The 17,235-nt window shown below is 38.7% G+C and overlaps 1 protein-coding gene across 7 annotated transcripts in view; it reads right to left on the reverse strand.

Annotated features, from left to right (window-relative positions):
- The window catches only part of TOP6BL (TOP6B like initiator of meiotic double strand breaks), a 98,198-nt gene that overhangs the window by 38,597 nt on the left and 42,366 nt on the right, over positions 1 to 17,235 (reverse strand). For 6 of the 7 annotated variants that reach the window (XM_081797712.1, XM_081797715.1, XM_081797714.1 and 3 more), the window contains exons 4-5: positions 1,629 to 1,684; positions 305 to 360 (exon numbers count right to left, since the gene is read on the reverse strand). In XM_081797712.1, the coding sequence (XP_081653838.1) occupies positions 305 to 360; positions 1,629 to 1,684 (112 nt within the window). Of the gene's footprint in view, positions 1 to 304; positions 361 to 1,628; positions 1,685 to 1,733; positions 1,818 to 8,710; positions 8,821 to 17,235 lie in introns of all 7 variants that reach the window. The other variant, XM_081797717.1, reaches the window with a different exon arrangement.

The following is a 17,235-nucleotide window of genomic DNA, read 5'->3' on the forward strand; positions in this document are numbered from 1 at the left end:
CAGCTCCTGTCACGATCTCAGGGTCATGAGATTGAGACTTTCCTGGAGCCCTGTGTCAGGCTCTGCGCTCAGCATGGAGTCGGCTTGGGTTTCTCTTTCCCTCTGCCCCTCCCTCCCACACACAGGCTCGTGAGCTCTCACTCTCTCGAAAATAAATAAACAAATCTTAAAAAAAAAATAAAAGTCAAACTGTGACGCTACTAGAAACAGGACAATAATGACTGAGAAAAACTATAAAGCCACAGCATAAACTTAAGCCATGGATTTAAGGACTTACCCAAAGACTTCCATGGAAAGGACTTACCCAAAGACTTCCATGGAAAGGACTCCATTCACCTTTACAGTGAAATTAAATTTAATCTGCAAAGTAAATGGGGTATGAGATTTAACACGAACCAGGACAGAGATTAAAAACTTCCATACTTAATTCCCGAAGGGGAAGATATTCTTTATATCCCCTTTTTTTCACTTGTACTTTCCCTAAACATAATATAATTAACACAATTAACATTTCTCTGTGCTCAAATTCTGCATCTTAAATATACTGAGTCCTACACTTCAATTCCAAGTGGCCATAGATTATCAGTAAATCCTACCCTTTGTTCTCTGCTCTTCTCCCAATGTTATCTCTTCTCCCCCTTAAAGGAACTATCAATTTTTCTCTCTATTCTTCCCACTGTTTTTGTACATAGAACATTCCATGCTTTTTCTTCCCCTGCCCCCATATGACTTTTGTCCTCCCTCCAGTTTACTTCACTGTTCTAATTATTTCCTACCTTTGACCTACATTTTTCTATGTAACATAATGGGTAATAAAGGACTCTAGAGCCAGACTGCCTGAATTCAAATCCTGGCTCTGCAAGTTACTTAACCTCTGTACTAGTTTCCTCAGCTATAAAATGGGAATGATGATGATAAAACCTACTTCACAAGGGCTGTTGCATGGGGTAAGTGAGTGAGTGTATGGAAAGCACTCAGAATAGTGACTGGCATAATAAGCACTGAACCCTGCTAAAGACAGAAAAAGTAGAAAGCTAGCAAGAGAAAAAAAAGGAGAAGTTATAAAGCATACTTAATGGTATGCATCCCTATAAACAGACCTAACTATAGCTAATAATAAAAATTATAGCTCTCCAAAGTTTGAAGTACTTTATCAAAATTTCCTGATTTGTTCTTCTAGTCACTTTGGAAAAGAAGGAGATAGTCAGCAAGGTTTATTATCCAGGTTTAATAGAAAAATGAAATACAGAGGAGGAAAAAAAATGTATCTAAATCGGGCGCCTGGGTGGCTCAGTCGTTAAGCGTCTGCCTTCAGCTCAGATCATAATCTCAGGGTCCTGGGATCGAGGTCCACATCAGGTTCCCTGTTCAGCTGGAAACCTGCTTCTCCCTCTCCCACTCCCCCTGCCTGTGTTCCCTCTCTCGCTGTGTCTCTCTCTGTCAAATAAATAAAATCTTTAAAAAAAAAAAGTATCTAAACTGAATAATAAGACAGTAAGGAAGTAAAAACAAGAACCCAAGAAAGCTCTATATCCAAGGGCTCTTAGCTATGTCACATGACCAACATCAACTCTGTGCTAGGGACAAAGAAATCAAATCAATTCAATATTAAAAGTTGTAATCATTACCATGAAAAGAAAGAGGGCCAACCATATCCTTTCATGTCCTACAGAGTAGAGGTCTCCTGAAAACATATGACAAGAGAAGCATCACTGTGCAAAAGAACAGCTTACCTTAGGGTGTACCATGACAATTTTATGTAAAAAATTCTTTATCACCAAACTATCTGTCATCAAAGTTCTGGGCTTTTCATCAACCTGTAACAATACAACAAAAACATCCACCACAAATACACAAACCCAGGAGCACAAATGAATTAAATTATGGTATTTCTTGAGGCACCTGGGTGGTACAGTCAGTTGAGCATTTGACTCTTGGTTTCAGCTCAGGTCATGATCTCAGGGTGGTGAGATCAAGCCCCATGTCCGGCTCCGCGTGGAGTCTACTTAAGATTCTCTCTCCCTCTCCCTCTGCCCCTCCCTGCCTCTCTAAAATAAATAAATTTTTAAATAAATAAATCTTTAAATAAATAATGGTATTTCTTCCTATAAAGGTAACTTAACCCTGAGAAAGCTTTTCAGACATCCAAGGGGAAACACCTTTGGATCTAAGAATTGGACATAAAAGGCAATCTAATAATTCGGTATTTCTTGGGCTAAACTATTCCATGGAACTTCAGGAGACACATTAACAAAGATCAGAGCAAAACCCACAATTTCAAAACCACCTTTTGGAACAAATTTAGAAGTAATTCAGACCGGAACTAAGAAGAGTAACTCTATCTTAGCTCTACCGACCTGATGTGAGTTGATCTGTATTAAGAATGGAGTGAAAGTAGCAGACACTAAAAGGAACTATTTTTCAACATCAATCCATTTATCTAATCATTTTTTTTTTAGGAAAAGCTGTAAAGCAAAAAGCTCACAAGTCAGAAGACCTGTGTTCTAGTACTGGCTCTATAAAAGTTACTTAAGTAACCATGAAAAAAAAATCACTTAATTGCTCTGAATTTTGTTTACTAATCTGTAAAACAGCGATAAAAGTTACCCATTCTAGGGGCACCTGGGTGGCTTAGTCAGTTAAGTGTCTGCCTTCAGCTCTGGTCATGAGCTCAGGGTCCTGGGATCGAGCCCCATGTTGGGCTCCCTGATCAGCAGGGAGTCTGCTTTTCCCTCTCCCTCTGTGTCTCCCCATTACTTGTGCACTCTCTCTCTCTCTAAAAAATAAATAAATAAATAATCTTAAAAAAAAAAAAAGTTAGCCATTCCACCTCACAGAACTGTTTTAAGGATCAGATAATAATCTTTAAATATATATTATACATGGCAACAATAGCAGATACCACTTGTTGAATGCCTACTACGTAGCAAGCATTGTGCAGGTCTTATTTCAACATTACCTCAAACAATCCTGGAGGCAGGTACTACTATCCTTTCTTTGTAGATTGTTTTTTTAAACAAGACTCAGAGAAGTTAAGCAACTTGCCCAAGGTTACCCAACTGTTCAGTGATAGAGCCAGAATTTGATCCTAAGTCTGTCTAATACCAATTGTCCATACTCTTTCCAATATACCCTGATATCTCCCTACAAATATAATAAAATTTATAATTTAATGAGGGCTTTCTCTATTCCAGGAATGGAGCTAAAATATCTTACTTATATTACCTCATTTACCCCTCACAAAAGCCCTATTAGGTACATGTAACCCACATTTTATGGATAAAAAAAAAATGAGTCTCAAAGAGGTCAAACAATTTTCTCAAGGTTACCAAATCTGGCTCCAAAGCTTTAGTAATAACCACTTTCCTATAATGACTCACTATATTTAATACAGTGTCCCTAAAACCAAAGTTATAAGGAGTCTTTTAGAAAGTGGGAGAGTCTAGGAAAATGAGAAGAAATAGAGTAAAAAATCAGTAAGTTCTTACTGGTGGCTCAGAGAATACAGAGCCATGTAGTAGGAACACATTAAAGAAAAAAATGGTCCTAGACCTCAACATATCATAACACAATGAGGAAGAAACAGAAAGAACAAATTACTATAAAACTTTTTGTAAGTACACTGAAAATGAGATCAAGAAGTATGCAATGAGTGGGGAAAATGAGAAAGATTATTATAGAATCATTACAAAAAATTATCAGAAAAGTGGATGTGAATTATTAGAAAATTCTAGAAACAGATCTAGGATTACTCATGCATGTATATAGTAGTGATTAAACAGTAACTGCCGCATACATATCAGTCACATCCTTCATTTAAAAAATTTTACTATAGGGTCGCCTGGGTGGCTCAGTCGGTTAAGTGTCCGACTCTTCATCTCAGCTCAGGTCTTGATCTCAGGGTCCTGAGTTCAAGCCCTGTGTTGGGCTCCACACTGGGTGGGGAGCCTACTTTAAAAAAAAAAAAACAACTTTATTATAAAATGTTCAAATAGTAGAAAAGCAATGATCTCTTCAAAGCATTTTTTGTACTTAGCACTTACAAAACAACTTCTTGGAACAATTTCAAACTTCTGTAGCCTTGGTTATTATAGGGTACATCACAGAAAAGGCTAATTAAATCTAGCAGTAAGGCAACCAAGTAAGTGAAAATTCCTTGAGCGGCTACCAGAGAGGGGCTACAATTAATAATGATGAGAGCTACCACTTACTGAACACCTGCTACATGCCAAACAGTTTATATGCAAGTAGGAAATATCCCCCATTTTATTTATGAGAATAATGAGACTAAATAAGCTGTTTAATTTGTCCAAGGTCACACATAGCTAGTGAAGTGGCAGAACTGGGATTCAAACCTAGATCTAACTTCAAAGCCCACGCAATGCTGTCTCTCCAAGAAAGTTCATTATCTGTGCATATAGCTTTCAGAATTGGATATTATGTAATCTATCATCACTTTTATGGAGCCTGACAGGCAATGCTTATGCAAACTACTGAATTACCCACTCAAAACACTGAATGGAGTTTATTATGTAACCTGGGCCTACAGAGGTAAATAAAACAATCTGAATTTAAAGAGTTCACAGTTAAGTAGAAGAGAGAGACAAATAAATAACGTATATGCAATGTGAAAAGTCCTAGGATTTACATATATTAAGAAATGCTAAAGAAATACACAAGAAGGACTGGTACCTAATCCAGACTGAGAAGATAAAGTGACCTAATACCATGTCAGCAGAGGATAGTTAACATAAAGCAAATAGCTCCTTTTAAAATCTACTCATAAATTATTGAAAGAGAACGAAAATATGTGTCTATGTCTACAAAGTCTTTTAAAGCCTTTTAGAGTTGGGTGTTAGAAATCCAGTACCCCAGCCTGACATACATATAGAAGCAGTGAATTTACTTAAGTGTTGTTAGGAAAACATAGATGCTGCCAGCCCTGGGCAGCAGAAACCATTACTGAATCCTATGTTCCAGCCTTCACCTTTATATCACAGATAATATCAGAGCTGTTTGGTTTTTTTTAAGATTTTATTTATTTATTTATTTGACAGAGAGAGAGCGAGAGCAGGAACACAAGCAGGGGGGGTGGGAGAGGGAGAAGCAGGCTCTCTGCTGAGCAGGGAACCCAATGCAGCTCCATCCCAGGACCCTGGGATCACGACCTGAGCCGAAGGCAGACACGTAATGACTGAGCCACCCAGGCGCCCATATCAGAGCTGTTTTATATATTCAAATTGAACTTAGGTTGTCATGGGCCCTATATGGCTGTCCAGAAGAAAGTCAATCTGTGCCTCTGTCTCTTCCTGTCTCTAGTTAAATAGGTATACAAAGAAATAGAGATAAATATGAAGATATGTTTGTAGAAATACATGTACCTCTACCAATTTTATCACTTAGTATTATGGCAAAAATAAATATAAAAATGGATAAAGATTTCAAGAAGATCTTGTAAAATCAAATTGTTTTTGGAAGGACGTGTTACCCAGCTGATTGGACCCCAAGATGCAGGACTGACTGTGAGCATAAACACAAGACATTGCATCTCTCCTAAATGAAGTTCTCTTTAGTATTCCCTGGGATAGGCTCTCCTCACATGCCCAAAGCAGTGGATCATTTATTATAGCTTTTTCTTGGATGTCTCCATTCACTAGCTTCCATTATGAACCTTGCTACTTGACTCTTCTCCCCATTTGAGGTATATATGATGAACTTGTTCACAGTCTCCCCCTTCTTCTCTTCTCACTCTCTTCATTCAAGTATCTTTTAAATAGCTGCATAGTACCAGAGACAATGAGATGTAATGGAACAAACACTTTCAGGGAACCCTTGTTCCTGTTCCTCTAAGGTCATACTGCTTTTTGCCACTTCTCATCTATTGCTCAGCAGGCACTGAGCTCACGTTTCCTCAGCACTTTAAGACCTGCCATCAACTGGGCTACTTCCACATCCAAGTTGATGGCCTAAGGAACAACTTAGTCTCACAATTTCCTGACCTCTTCAACTCCACTGACCTTGACATCCATGCATTTCCAGCCACCTATTTCCATGGCCATAGTTTGGAACTGTACCATTCTAAACACCTGAAACTGAAATGCCTCACTCTTATGTGAAAAGATGCACACCAAGATGTTAACAGTGGCTACCACAATTAAGTCAAATTATCTAGGGCGCCTGGGTGGCTCCGTTGTTGAGTGTCTGCCTTTGGCTCGGGTCATGGTCCCAGGGTCCTGGGATCGAGCCCCGCATCGAGCTCCTGCTCAGTGGGAAGCATGCTTCTCCCTCTCCCACTCCCCCTGCTTGTGTTCCCTCTCTCACTGTCTCTCTGTCAAATAAATAAATAAATAAAATCTTAAAAAAAAAATCAAATTATCTGTGTTCTAAATGCTCTCTTTGATTTTCCTGAGGGAAACACTGCTTTTGCAATAAGGAGAAAAATAAGACAAACTCTGTAAGTCTGAAGACAACTTCCTATTCTTTCAAGTCTTTGAACACCTTATACCCAGAAAATCTGTTTTCAGTCTCAACAAGACCTCCAGACCTTGGACACTTCCAATTGTGTTAGGTACCCTTCCTCTATGCTATATACCCTATCTCTATCATGATACATATTACACTGTATTGTAATTATTTGTTTGCTTGTTTATCTTTTCCTTTATCAAGTAATGTGTCTTGGGACTCTGTACCTTCAACATCCAGCACAGTGTGGCCGACTTGAACAAACACAGGTTCCCGAATGAGTGAATAAATATTTAAACAGACCTGATTAAAATGAGTAAGACTTTAGTTCAAATTCTAATTCTGTCACTTAACTTTCATATGACCTTGGGTAAGTCAATCGAACTCTCTGAATCTCAGGGTTCTTGTACCTATAAAATGGGGTGATAATCCCTGTTCTGTCCACTTCATAGAGTTGTCAGGAGACTTAAATAATACATATAAATGTTAGTCATAAAAATTATTCTTTGGTTTGTTTTTTTTTTAAAGATTTTATTTATTTGACAGAGAGAGATAGTGAGAGCAGGAACACAAGCAGGGGGAGTGGGAGAGGGAGAAGCAGGCTTCCCGCTGAGCAGGGAGCCTGATGTGGGGCTCGATCCCAGGACCCTGGGATCATGACCTGAGCCAAAGGCAGGTGCTTAATGACTGAGCCACCCAGGCGCCCCAAAATTATTCTTTGTTTAAACTGGCTAAAACACATGATCTCCTTTTCTAGAACTGCTCTCCTTGGTTCACTGAAATCAGCTTTTTTTTTTATTGCTACTTGAAATTAATAGTTTCAAAGCTGACTAATCATTAATTGCTCCAGATTTTTTACCCATCATTCCCCTAAAGAAGATAAGGCACAGCCAGGGATATCTATTGTCGCAATACTGCACCCATTTCCTTTGACAAGGAGCATATAATTGTCCAAACACAAAGAAAGGCCTCCCAAATGCTTCTTGGGAGAATGTTTAAAGTACTCCAGTTCTGGGGCTCCTGAGTGGCTCAGTCAATTAAGCAACTGCCTTTGGCTCAGGTCATGATCTCCAGGTCCTGGGCTCAAGCCCCTCATTGGGGTCCCTGTTCAGCGGGGAGTCAGCTTCTCCCTCTGCCCAACCTCCCCCCCGCACCCTGCCGCCCCGTGCTGTCAAATCTCTCTCTTTTTTTAAAGATTTTATTTATTTGAAAGAGAGAGCACAAGCAGGGGGAGCAGCAGAGGGAGAGGGAGAAGCAGGCTCTCTACTGAGCAGGGAGCCCAATGCGGGGCTTGATCCCAGAACCCGGGGATCATGACCTGAGCTGAAGGCAGACGCTTAACCGGCTGAGCCACCCAGGTGCCCCTAAATAAAGTCTTAAAAAAATAAAAGAAAATATTCTAATTCTTTATGTTTCCACAAACAAAGGAAAGAAAGATAGGGGATCAGAGAATTGTTAAAGGGAATGGAGAACTCAACTGTCACTCTCATAAATCTGAGCTACAAATAAATCAATGAAGATCTTTAAACCAACCTAATAAGAATGTATCCAAATAGGATCTACACTGAAACAAGATATTTTTATTTTCTTTTTCAGGAGATCCAAATTCAAATAATGGCTTGTTTCAGTGGTTCTCAAATTTATCTGCACATTAGGAATCATCTGGGATTTTTTTTCCATTTGGGATTTCAAAAATATTCCAAAGCCCAGGCCACATCAGTGTCTCCCAAAATTCACACATTGAAGCCCTTGCCCCCTATGTGACTGTACTTGGGACACAGAGCCTTAAAGACATATTAAATGAGGTCATAAACGTGGAGCCCTAATCTGATAGGACAGGCGTCCTTATAAGAGAAAAATACCACAGAGCTCTCTCTCCACATACAAAGGAAAGGCCATGTGAGGGAACAATGACAAGACACTTTAATCTTAAACTTCTAGCCTCCAAAATAACGAGGAAATATGTTTCTACTGTTTAACCACCCAATCCGTGGTTTGTTTTTTTAAATGACAACCTGACCAAACTAATCCAGCACCCTAGACCAATTAAATCACAACCTCTTGGAGTGGGACACAAACACCAGTACTTTGGAAGTTACCAAGTGTTTTAACATCTGCACAGAGAAGTTCGGGAACCAATGCCTTATTTCATTTCAACTTGGAACTGTGATGGACCTAGGCTTTACTGGATTTGTAGAAAAATAAGAATTAAGACATCAGTAATTTATAGAACCACAACAAAACCTGCCTCAAAAATCATCTGGAATGGTGTGACCCCTGATATGTCCTGAGAATAGCTGGCTTCCTCTGAAGTCCAATTCAGTTTTGCAGAGAATCCGGGCAGTATAGATTGTATTTCTGTGTAAGAAGAAATGGCGACAAAAAGAAAAAGCAGTTTGGATAAGCACCAGAATTTCTGGAATTGTTTATTAAACTGATGAGCCAAGAAAGCATTTCCCTGATGAAAAGATTATCTGCAAAATTTAAAATATGACTGGAAATGGCTATGCATCAGCAAATTGCTTGAACATTTAGAATTACTTTATGTGGTTAAGACATTTCATCTCGTGTTTTCAATTTTTCACATTTGCTAAATCAATTTGTATGTTCAGTTAATTTCCACAAGGTCATGTCCAAAGCCAGAAATCTTCAAAGTTGATAGCTCTAGCTTATATTCTTGTAGTTTTTAATAAATTAACTCATTATTTAATAAACACAAATCCAGTAAGTGAGCTAATTTAGAACTGAAAGCAGAAAAATTCAAGAATGACCCACTCAAGCATTTACCTAATACAGTATGTCTGCTAACAACAAACTGTATTTATGGCAGACTTTAACAAAGCAAAGGCAGTCTTTAACAAAGTAAAGCAAATTCTTGCTAATTTAATTCATAAGTTAACCATTTGGTGTATTTGCATACGTGGACCTAGAACTATCTTTCCACAAAGCACCAACGGGTCCTGAATCATCAAAATTGGCATCATGGTTCTTCCTTTCTGTACCTTGGCACTCATATTATAAAGGAAAAAAACAAATCTCCCATTCTATAAAATGTTATCCCTTATTTCCCCCCAAAGTACTATTATAATAAAGAACTACAGATGAATAAAGAGAGCTTCCAGTCTCTGCAAGCTCTACCTTATAAATGAGATTGACAATGTTGATATTATACAAGAATTCAACTTTAAAAACCTAACAACAAAATACATCCTAATAGCACAACTTTCTCCTAGAGCATTCATACTACATATCTAATAAAACTTTAACCATCTCAAAAAGTACGGATATTAACAAGATCAAGTACTAGCTATCAATCTTAATGGGTAGTATTTTTCTTGCCATTATTTGTTTTTCAAATATAATTCAGTCATAAAGCATGGGATAATATAGCAGCAAGGTTATGCTACACTGAAGTTTAGTGAACTTGGCACTGAACCAAGATGCTTTGTATCAATCTTCAGTTTTACCACTTACCAACTTTCTGACTTTAGGTGACCCCCTTTTTACTGTGATTAAATTACCTTTCTGTGAAATAAGAAAAAAACTTGTTCCTGAATCCTACCTTGTCTTTGAAGTATTGATACAGTGAAGAATGGGGAAAACATGTAGATATGTGAGAAAAAGTCTTGTCAATAACTAAATTATCCAGAAATCTTAACAACAATTTAAATAAAATGTGTGGTAATTTGAGGGAAATCAATTTCAACTGCCTCTCTTCATACACACATACACACAAATAAAAATCCAGATGGACTGACTAGAGTTAAATGTGAAAGGCAGAACAATAAAACTAAATAAAAGCCTATTTCAAGATAAGTTGAGCATATGTTGAAACTGCATCTTCCCATTCAAACACATAAAATGGTAAAACAGATATTTTTAAGTTTTTAATTCAGAGTCTAGTTAGTTAACATACAGTGTAATATTTGTTGCAGGTGTACAATATAGTGATTCAACATCCGCACATCATCCGGTGCCCATCACCTTTAAAACAAGTATTTCTAAAACTTAATAAATACATAATCATGGTAAGAAAAACAGAGAAAACTTTATAGACCAGAAATGGAGAGGTATATTTCCCTCATCTTCAGAAAGGAAAAAGAAAGAGAATCTACAGTGGTAGGAAAGGACCAAAGATGCACACCATATCTGGGGCTTGGACTAGGGAAAAAAACATGGGGCTAATATTGCAACAGCCACAGATTTAAGAGCAAGATCCACACAGGCCACACATGGGAGATCTAAACAAGGAACCAAAACACGAACAAAGGCCAGAGATTTTTCACCTGCCTGCCAGAGAGTTGGTTAAAGCCAAGTGATGCTAGTAGCAGCATCAATGATGAAGGTTGAGGGCCTTAACAGCTATGTCATACAAGTGGAAAAAGACTCAGAACTATATAATCTATTAAGATGCAAGAGCTTTAATCTTTTAAAAAAAAAAAAAAAGGGGCGCCTGGGTGGCTCAGTTGGTTAAGCGACTGCCTTCAGCTCAGGTCATGATCCTGGAGTCCCTGGATCGAGTCCCGCATCGGGCTCCCTGCTCGGCAGGGAGTCTGCTTCTCCCTCTGACCCTCCCCCCTCTCATGTGCTCTCTCTCAAATAAATAAATAAAATCTTTAAAAAAAAAAAAAAGATGCAAGAGCTTTGCATCTTGCCACTCAAGCAAAATTTAAACCAATTTATATATACATATATATAGATAAATAGATAATATATATTATATATAATCCTGCAAGATTAGAGCTCAGCAACAGAGAACCTCCTACTGGAAGCCTGTCAACGCAGGATGTGTTCAAAACAAATAAATAATGGACAATTAACTCTAAACTAAAAGTTACCAACCAACAAAGATCAATACCATGAAAAATGTGACACATATCAACTAATAAAACTTGTACATGAGGAGGGACGCCTGGGTGGCTCAGTCGGTTAAGCGTCTGCCTTCAGCTCAGATCATGACCCCAGGGTCCTGGGATCGAGTCCCACATCCGGCTCCCTGCTTGGCCGGGATCGTGCTTCTCCCTCTGCCTGCTCTGCCTGCCCCTTCCCCTGTTTGTGTGCGCTCTCTCTGACAAATAAATAAAATCTTTAGAAACACCAACTTATACATGAGGAAACAGAATTAACAAAACAATCTGAAAAGGAAACTATCAACAAACCAAAAGGCAACCTATTCTAACTAGAACTTAAATTTAAAAAACTAAATTAGGGGGCGCCTGGGTGGCTCAGTCGGTTAAGCGGCTGCCTTTGGCTCAGGTCATGATCCCAGAGTCCTGGGATCAAGCCCCGCATCGGGCTCCCTGCTTGGCGGAGAGCCTGCTTCTCCCTCTCCCTCTGTCTGCCACTCTGCCTACTTGTGCCATCTCTGTTAAATAAATAAAAATCTTAAAAAAAAAAAATTAAATTAGGGTCACCTGGGTGGCTCAGATGGTTAAGCGTCTGCCTTCGGCTCAGGTCATGATCTCAGGGTCCTGGGATCGAGCCCCGCACTGGGCTCCCTGCTTGGCGGGAAGCCTGCTTCTCCCTCTCCCTCTACTGTTCCCCCTGCTTGTGCTCTCTTGCTCTCTCTGTCAAATAAATAAATAAAATCTTTAAAAAAAAATTAAATTAAAAAGGCAACCTACTGAATGAAAGGAGATATTTACAAATGATATGCCTGATAAGGGGTTGAAATCCAAAATAAATAAAGAACAATACCAAAAAACCCACAAATAATTCAATTAAAAATGGGCAGAAGACCTGAATAGACATTTTTCCAAATAAAACATACAGATAGCCAACAGACACATGAAAAGATGTTCAACATCACTCATCATCAAGGAAATGCAAATCAAAACCACAGTAAAATATCACCTTACACCTGTCAGAATGGCTCAAATGAAAAATAAGAAATAATGTGGCAGGAATATGGACAAAAAGGAACTCTCATGCACTGTTTGTGGGAAAGTAAATTGGTATATCCACTGTTGAAAACAATATGGAGGTTCCTCAAAAAATTAAAAATAGAACTACCATATGATCCAATAATTTCACTACTGGGTATTTACACAAAGAAAAAGAAAAAACTAATTTAAAAAAATATGCACCACTATGTTTACTGCAGCATTATTTACAATGGCCAAGATACGGAAGCAACCCAAGTGTCCACTGACAGATGAATGAATAAAGATGTGGTACACACACACACACACACACACACACACACACACAGTGGAATATTACACAGCCATAAAAATCACATCCATTTGTGACAACATGGATGGTACTCTAAGTGAAATAAGTTAGACTGAGAAAGACAAATACCATATAAATTTCACTCATAACTGGAATCTAAAAAACAAAAAGAATCATAAATAAAAGAGAACAAAATGATGGTTGCTAGAGGGGAGGGGGATGGGAGATGGGCAAAATGGGTGATGGGGAATAACAGAGGCTACTGGTTATGGAATGAATAGGTTATGGAAATAAAAGGTACAGCATAGGGAATATAGTCAGTGATGTTGTAATAGTGTTGTATGGTGACAGATGGTAGCTACACTTGTGCTGAGCACAGCATAACATATACAGATGTTCAGTCACTATGCCGTATACCTGAAACTAATGTAACAGTGTGTCAACATACTCAAAAAAATTTTTCAAAAAAGAATATACTGCCATCAATTAAACAGCAAGTTTAAGGGGGGAAAACCCTGTTAGAAATTTTAGAAATTAAAGATACAGTATTTGAAATGAAAATGTTATGGAAGGCAGATTAGTGACTGTCTGTGACTAAAGAACACATTTAAAAGAAGGTAGTACTTGGGGGCGCCTGGGTGGCTCAGTTGGTTAAGCGTCTGCCTTCGGCTCAGGTCATGATCCCAGGGTCCTGGGATTGAGCCCCGCATCGGGCTCCCTACTCAGCGGGAAGCCTGGTTCTCCCTCTTCCCCACTTGTGTTCCCTCTCTCACTGTGTCTCTCTCTGTCAAATAAATGAATAAAATCTTAAAAAAAAAAAAAAAAGAAGGTAGTACTTGAATCTTTCATAGCAGCATAATTCATAGTAGGCAACAGTGGAAACAACCTAAGTGTTCATCAAAAATAAACAGATTAACAAAATATGCAATATTGTTCAGCCATAAAAATAAATTAAGTACTGTTACATGCTACAACATAGATGAATCTGGAAAACATTATGCTTAATGCAAGAAGCCAGACAAGGGGCACCTGGGTGGCTCAGTTGTTTAAGCGTCTGCCTTTGGCTCAGGTCATGATCCCAGGGTCCTGGGACTGAGCCCTGCATCAGGCTCCCTGCTCAGAGAGGAGCCTGCTTCTCCTTCTCCCTCTGCCATTCCCCCCACTTGTACTCTCTGGCTCTCTCTCTCTCTCTGTCCAATAAATAAAATAGAAAGAAAGAAACAAAAAAACAAAGAAAGACAGACAAAAAAGGCTACATATTGTATTATTTCATTTATATGAAATGTCCAAAATAGGCAAATCCATAAAGACATTAAGGATAGATCTTAAAAAGACACAAAACACTAAAAAATTTAAATTAAAAAATAGGTCCAGGGGCACCTGGGTGGCTCAGTCGGTTAAGCGTCTGCCTTTGGCTCAGGTCATGATCTCAGGGTCCTGGGATCGAGCCCCGCATCGGGCTCCCTGCTCCGTGGGAAGCCTGCTTCTCCCTCTCCCATTCCCCCTGCTTGTGTTCCCTCTCTCGCTGTGTCTCTCTCTGTCAAATAAATAAAATCTTTTAAAAAAAAATAAAAAATAGGTCCAGAATAAATAAAAACTGAGAATTATAACAAAGACAGATGTAAGTACGGTTTGAATAAATTTACCAAATGCCAAGCATGATAAATATCTTTAAAAAAAAGGCACAAAGAAGTCACAGAGCTGAACATGTCAAAATGAAACCCAGAATAACAAAGATAAAGAGAAAATCCTAAACTCTACAAAAGAGAAGGAAATTATCTCAAAGAAACCTGAGTTAGACTTCTCATTGGCAATACTAGATGCCAGAAAATTAAGTACTATTGTCAAAGACCAGAAAAAAATTAACTTTGAATCTGGACTTTTAAGAGAATCAAACCATCGGGGCGCCTGGGTGGTTCAGTTGGTTGAGTGACTGCCTTCGGCTCAGGTCATGATCCTGGAGTCCTGGGATCAAGTCCCGCATTGGGTTTCCTGCTCAGCAGGAAGTCTGCTTCTCCCTCTGACCCTCCCCCCTCTCATGTTCTCTCTCTCTCTCGCAAATAAATAAAATCTTAAAAAAAAAAGTTTAAAAAAAAGAGAATCAAACCATCATTAAAGACTGAGAAACTTTAAATGTTATGTTCTACAAGCTGTTGATGAAAGAACTAAATAAACTAAATAAACTAAATAAACCAGCATGACCACTCAAAAATGAGTTTAAATTTGCACCTTTTTGGGGGCACCTGGGTGGCTCAGGCTGTTAAGCATCTGTCTTCGGCTCAGGTCATGATCCCAGGGTCCTAGGATCAAACCCCACATTGAGCTCCCTGCTCAGTGGGGAGTCTGCCTTGCCCTCTCCCTCTGCTCCTCCCCCCTGCTCATGTTCTCTCTCTCAAATAAATAAATAAAATCTTTAAAAATTTTTTGCACCTTTTTGCTGAGATACTGTGGGGATAAGGAAGAAAGAATTATATCATCAACAATATCAAACTATCTCTTCACTTAACTCCTCAACTTTTAAAGATGAAGTAGCAAAATTTCAATCATGTGGCAATGTGAACATACATCAAAACAATATACTGAAATTTCTCTGTCCAGCAATGATGAAATAACAGGTACCAAATCAGCCCTCCCACCAAAAGCTACTATAAAACATATGAGTCAGCTGTTTTCAGGCACTGGATAAGATGTAGCCCAAGACTGTGATCCCTGACAAAGGAAAAACTCCTGAGGTGAATCATAGGATTGCCCTGGATGTCTACCTGTGGAAATTTTCTTGTCCACTGAGCAGGGACCCAGAACTCAAGCAGAGTACAGTGGTTCCAGTAAGCTGAGGAGACACAGAACAGAGTTCAGAGTTGCAAAAGTACCTGGAATCTACAAGGCAGAGCACTGGAGGGGAGGAACCTATGCAGAAGTGGGTACTGAAAGTCTGTGTGGGAGCTCCTCATGAGTCCTTGGCCAAAAGGTGAACTATGCACGTACAGGTGAGACTATATAAAATTCTCCAGAGAGCAGGTGCAGTGGAGTTGAGAATGGAACAAGATATAAGTGGTCAAGCAGTGCTAGAAAATGTTGGCTTTCAGGTCCAACCAGAATGGAGAGACCTTGATAAAGCTGATGGTATCCAGCTAAGAGGCCAAAAAGGTAAGGCTTTAGAAGGAAAAAAAAAAAAAAAAAAAACACTTTGTAGATGGAAATCTGCTCCTGATCTAACCTAAAAAAAAAACCAAAAAAAAAAAAACCAAGCCTCAACAAGATCCACAGAAAAGATAATTTGGAGGTTGAGTGGTATCCAACTCTATCCAAGTTAGAGGAGTTTGAAAAATGACTTGGGTTTCTACATATCAATTCTATAAAATGTACAAAAACAAGCCAACACAAGGTTAAGGTGATTAGCCTGCTAGAACAAAAATCAACACTCTTCAGAGGTAAAACAGAATATAAAATACGAACACATTACCTAATATAAAATAAGGATTTACTAGACATGCAAAGAAAAAAAATGTAACTTGCAAGAAAAAAGGCAGTAAAAAAACCAAGCCTGTAATAGATGTTACATTTAGGAGAGACTTTAAACTACAAACTAGTATAAATATGTTCAAAGACCAAGGTAGTTTAAATGAGTCAACTAATAGGAAATATCAGCAGAGAAATGTACACTGTAAAAAAAGAACCAAATGGAAATTCTACAACTGAAAAGTTCAATAATTGAAATGAAGAATTTTCTGGACAGTTTTAATAGATTAGATATAAAAGAAGAATCAGTGAAATTATTGAAAACAAAGAAAATTATCCAATCCGAACAGTAGAGGAAAAGACATTGAAGAAAATGAATAGTATCTTAGAGACCTATAGAACAATACCAACCAGTCACAAACATGTATAATGCAAGTTCCAGAAGGAAAAGATTGTGGAATGGGACAGGAAAAATATGAAAAACTCATGGATAAAATTTTTTTAATTTCATGAAAACTATTAAGATGTGAAAAGCTCAGCAAACCCCAAGCAGGATAAATGCAAAGAAAATCACACCTAAGTACATAATGGACGAAATGATTTAAAAAAAAAGAAAGGTTGTGTTTTTTTTAAATTTTATTTATTTGTGAGAGAGACAATGAGAGACAGAGAGCATGAGAGGGAGGAGGGTCAGAGGGAGAAGCAGACTCCCCGCCGAGCAGGGAGCCCGATGCGGGACTCGATCCCGGGACTTCAGGATCATGACCTGAGCTGAAGGCAGTCGCTTAACCAACTGAGCCACCCAGGCGCCCAGGATTTTTTTTTTTTTTTTTTTTTTGACAGAGAGAGACACAGTGAGAGAGGGAACACAAGCAGGGGGAGTGGGAGGGGGGGTAACAGGCTTCCCGCAGAACAGGGAGCCCAATGCGGGGCTCGATCCTAGGACCCTGAGATCATGACCTGAGCTGAAGGCAGATGCTCAACAACTGAGCCACCCAGGTGCCCCTAAAGAATCTTGAAACAAGCTGGGGGAAAAAGCACATTTTACATACAGAGGAACTATACTATGAATTACAGGTGACTTCTTCTGAGAAACAATGGAGGCCAGAAGACAATGGAATGACATTTTTTTTTTTTTTT

Source organism: Leptonychotes weddellii, chromosome 11 (genome assembly GCF_054177405.1).
Source record: "Leptonychotes weddellii isolate Sample4059 chromosome 11, ASM5417740v2, whole genome shotgun sequence".
NCBI classification, from domain to species: Eukaryota; Metazoa; Chordata; class Mammalia; order Carnivora; family Phocidae; genus Leptonychotes; species Leptonychotes weddellii.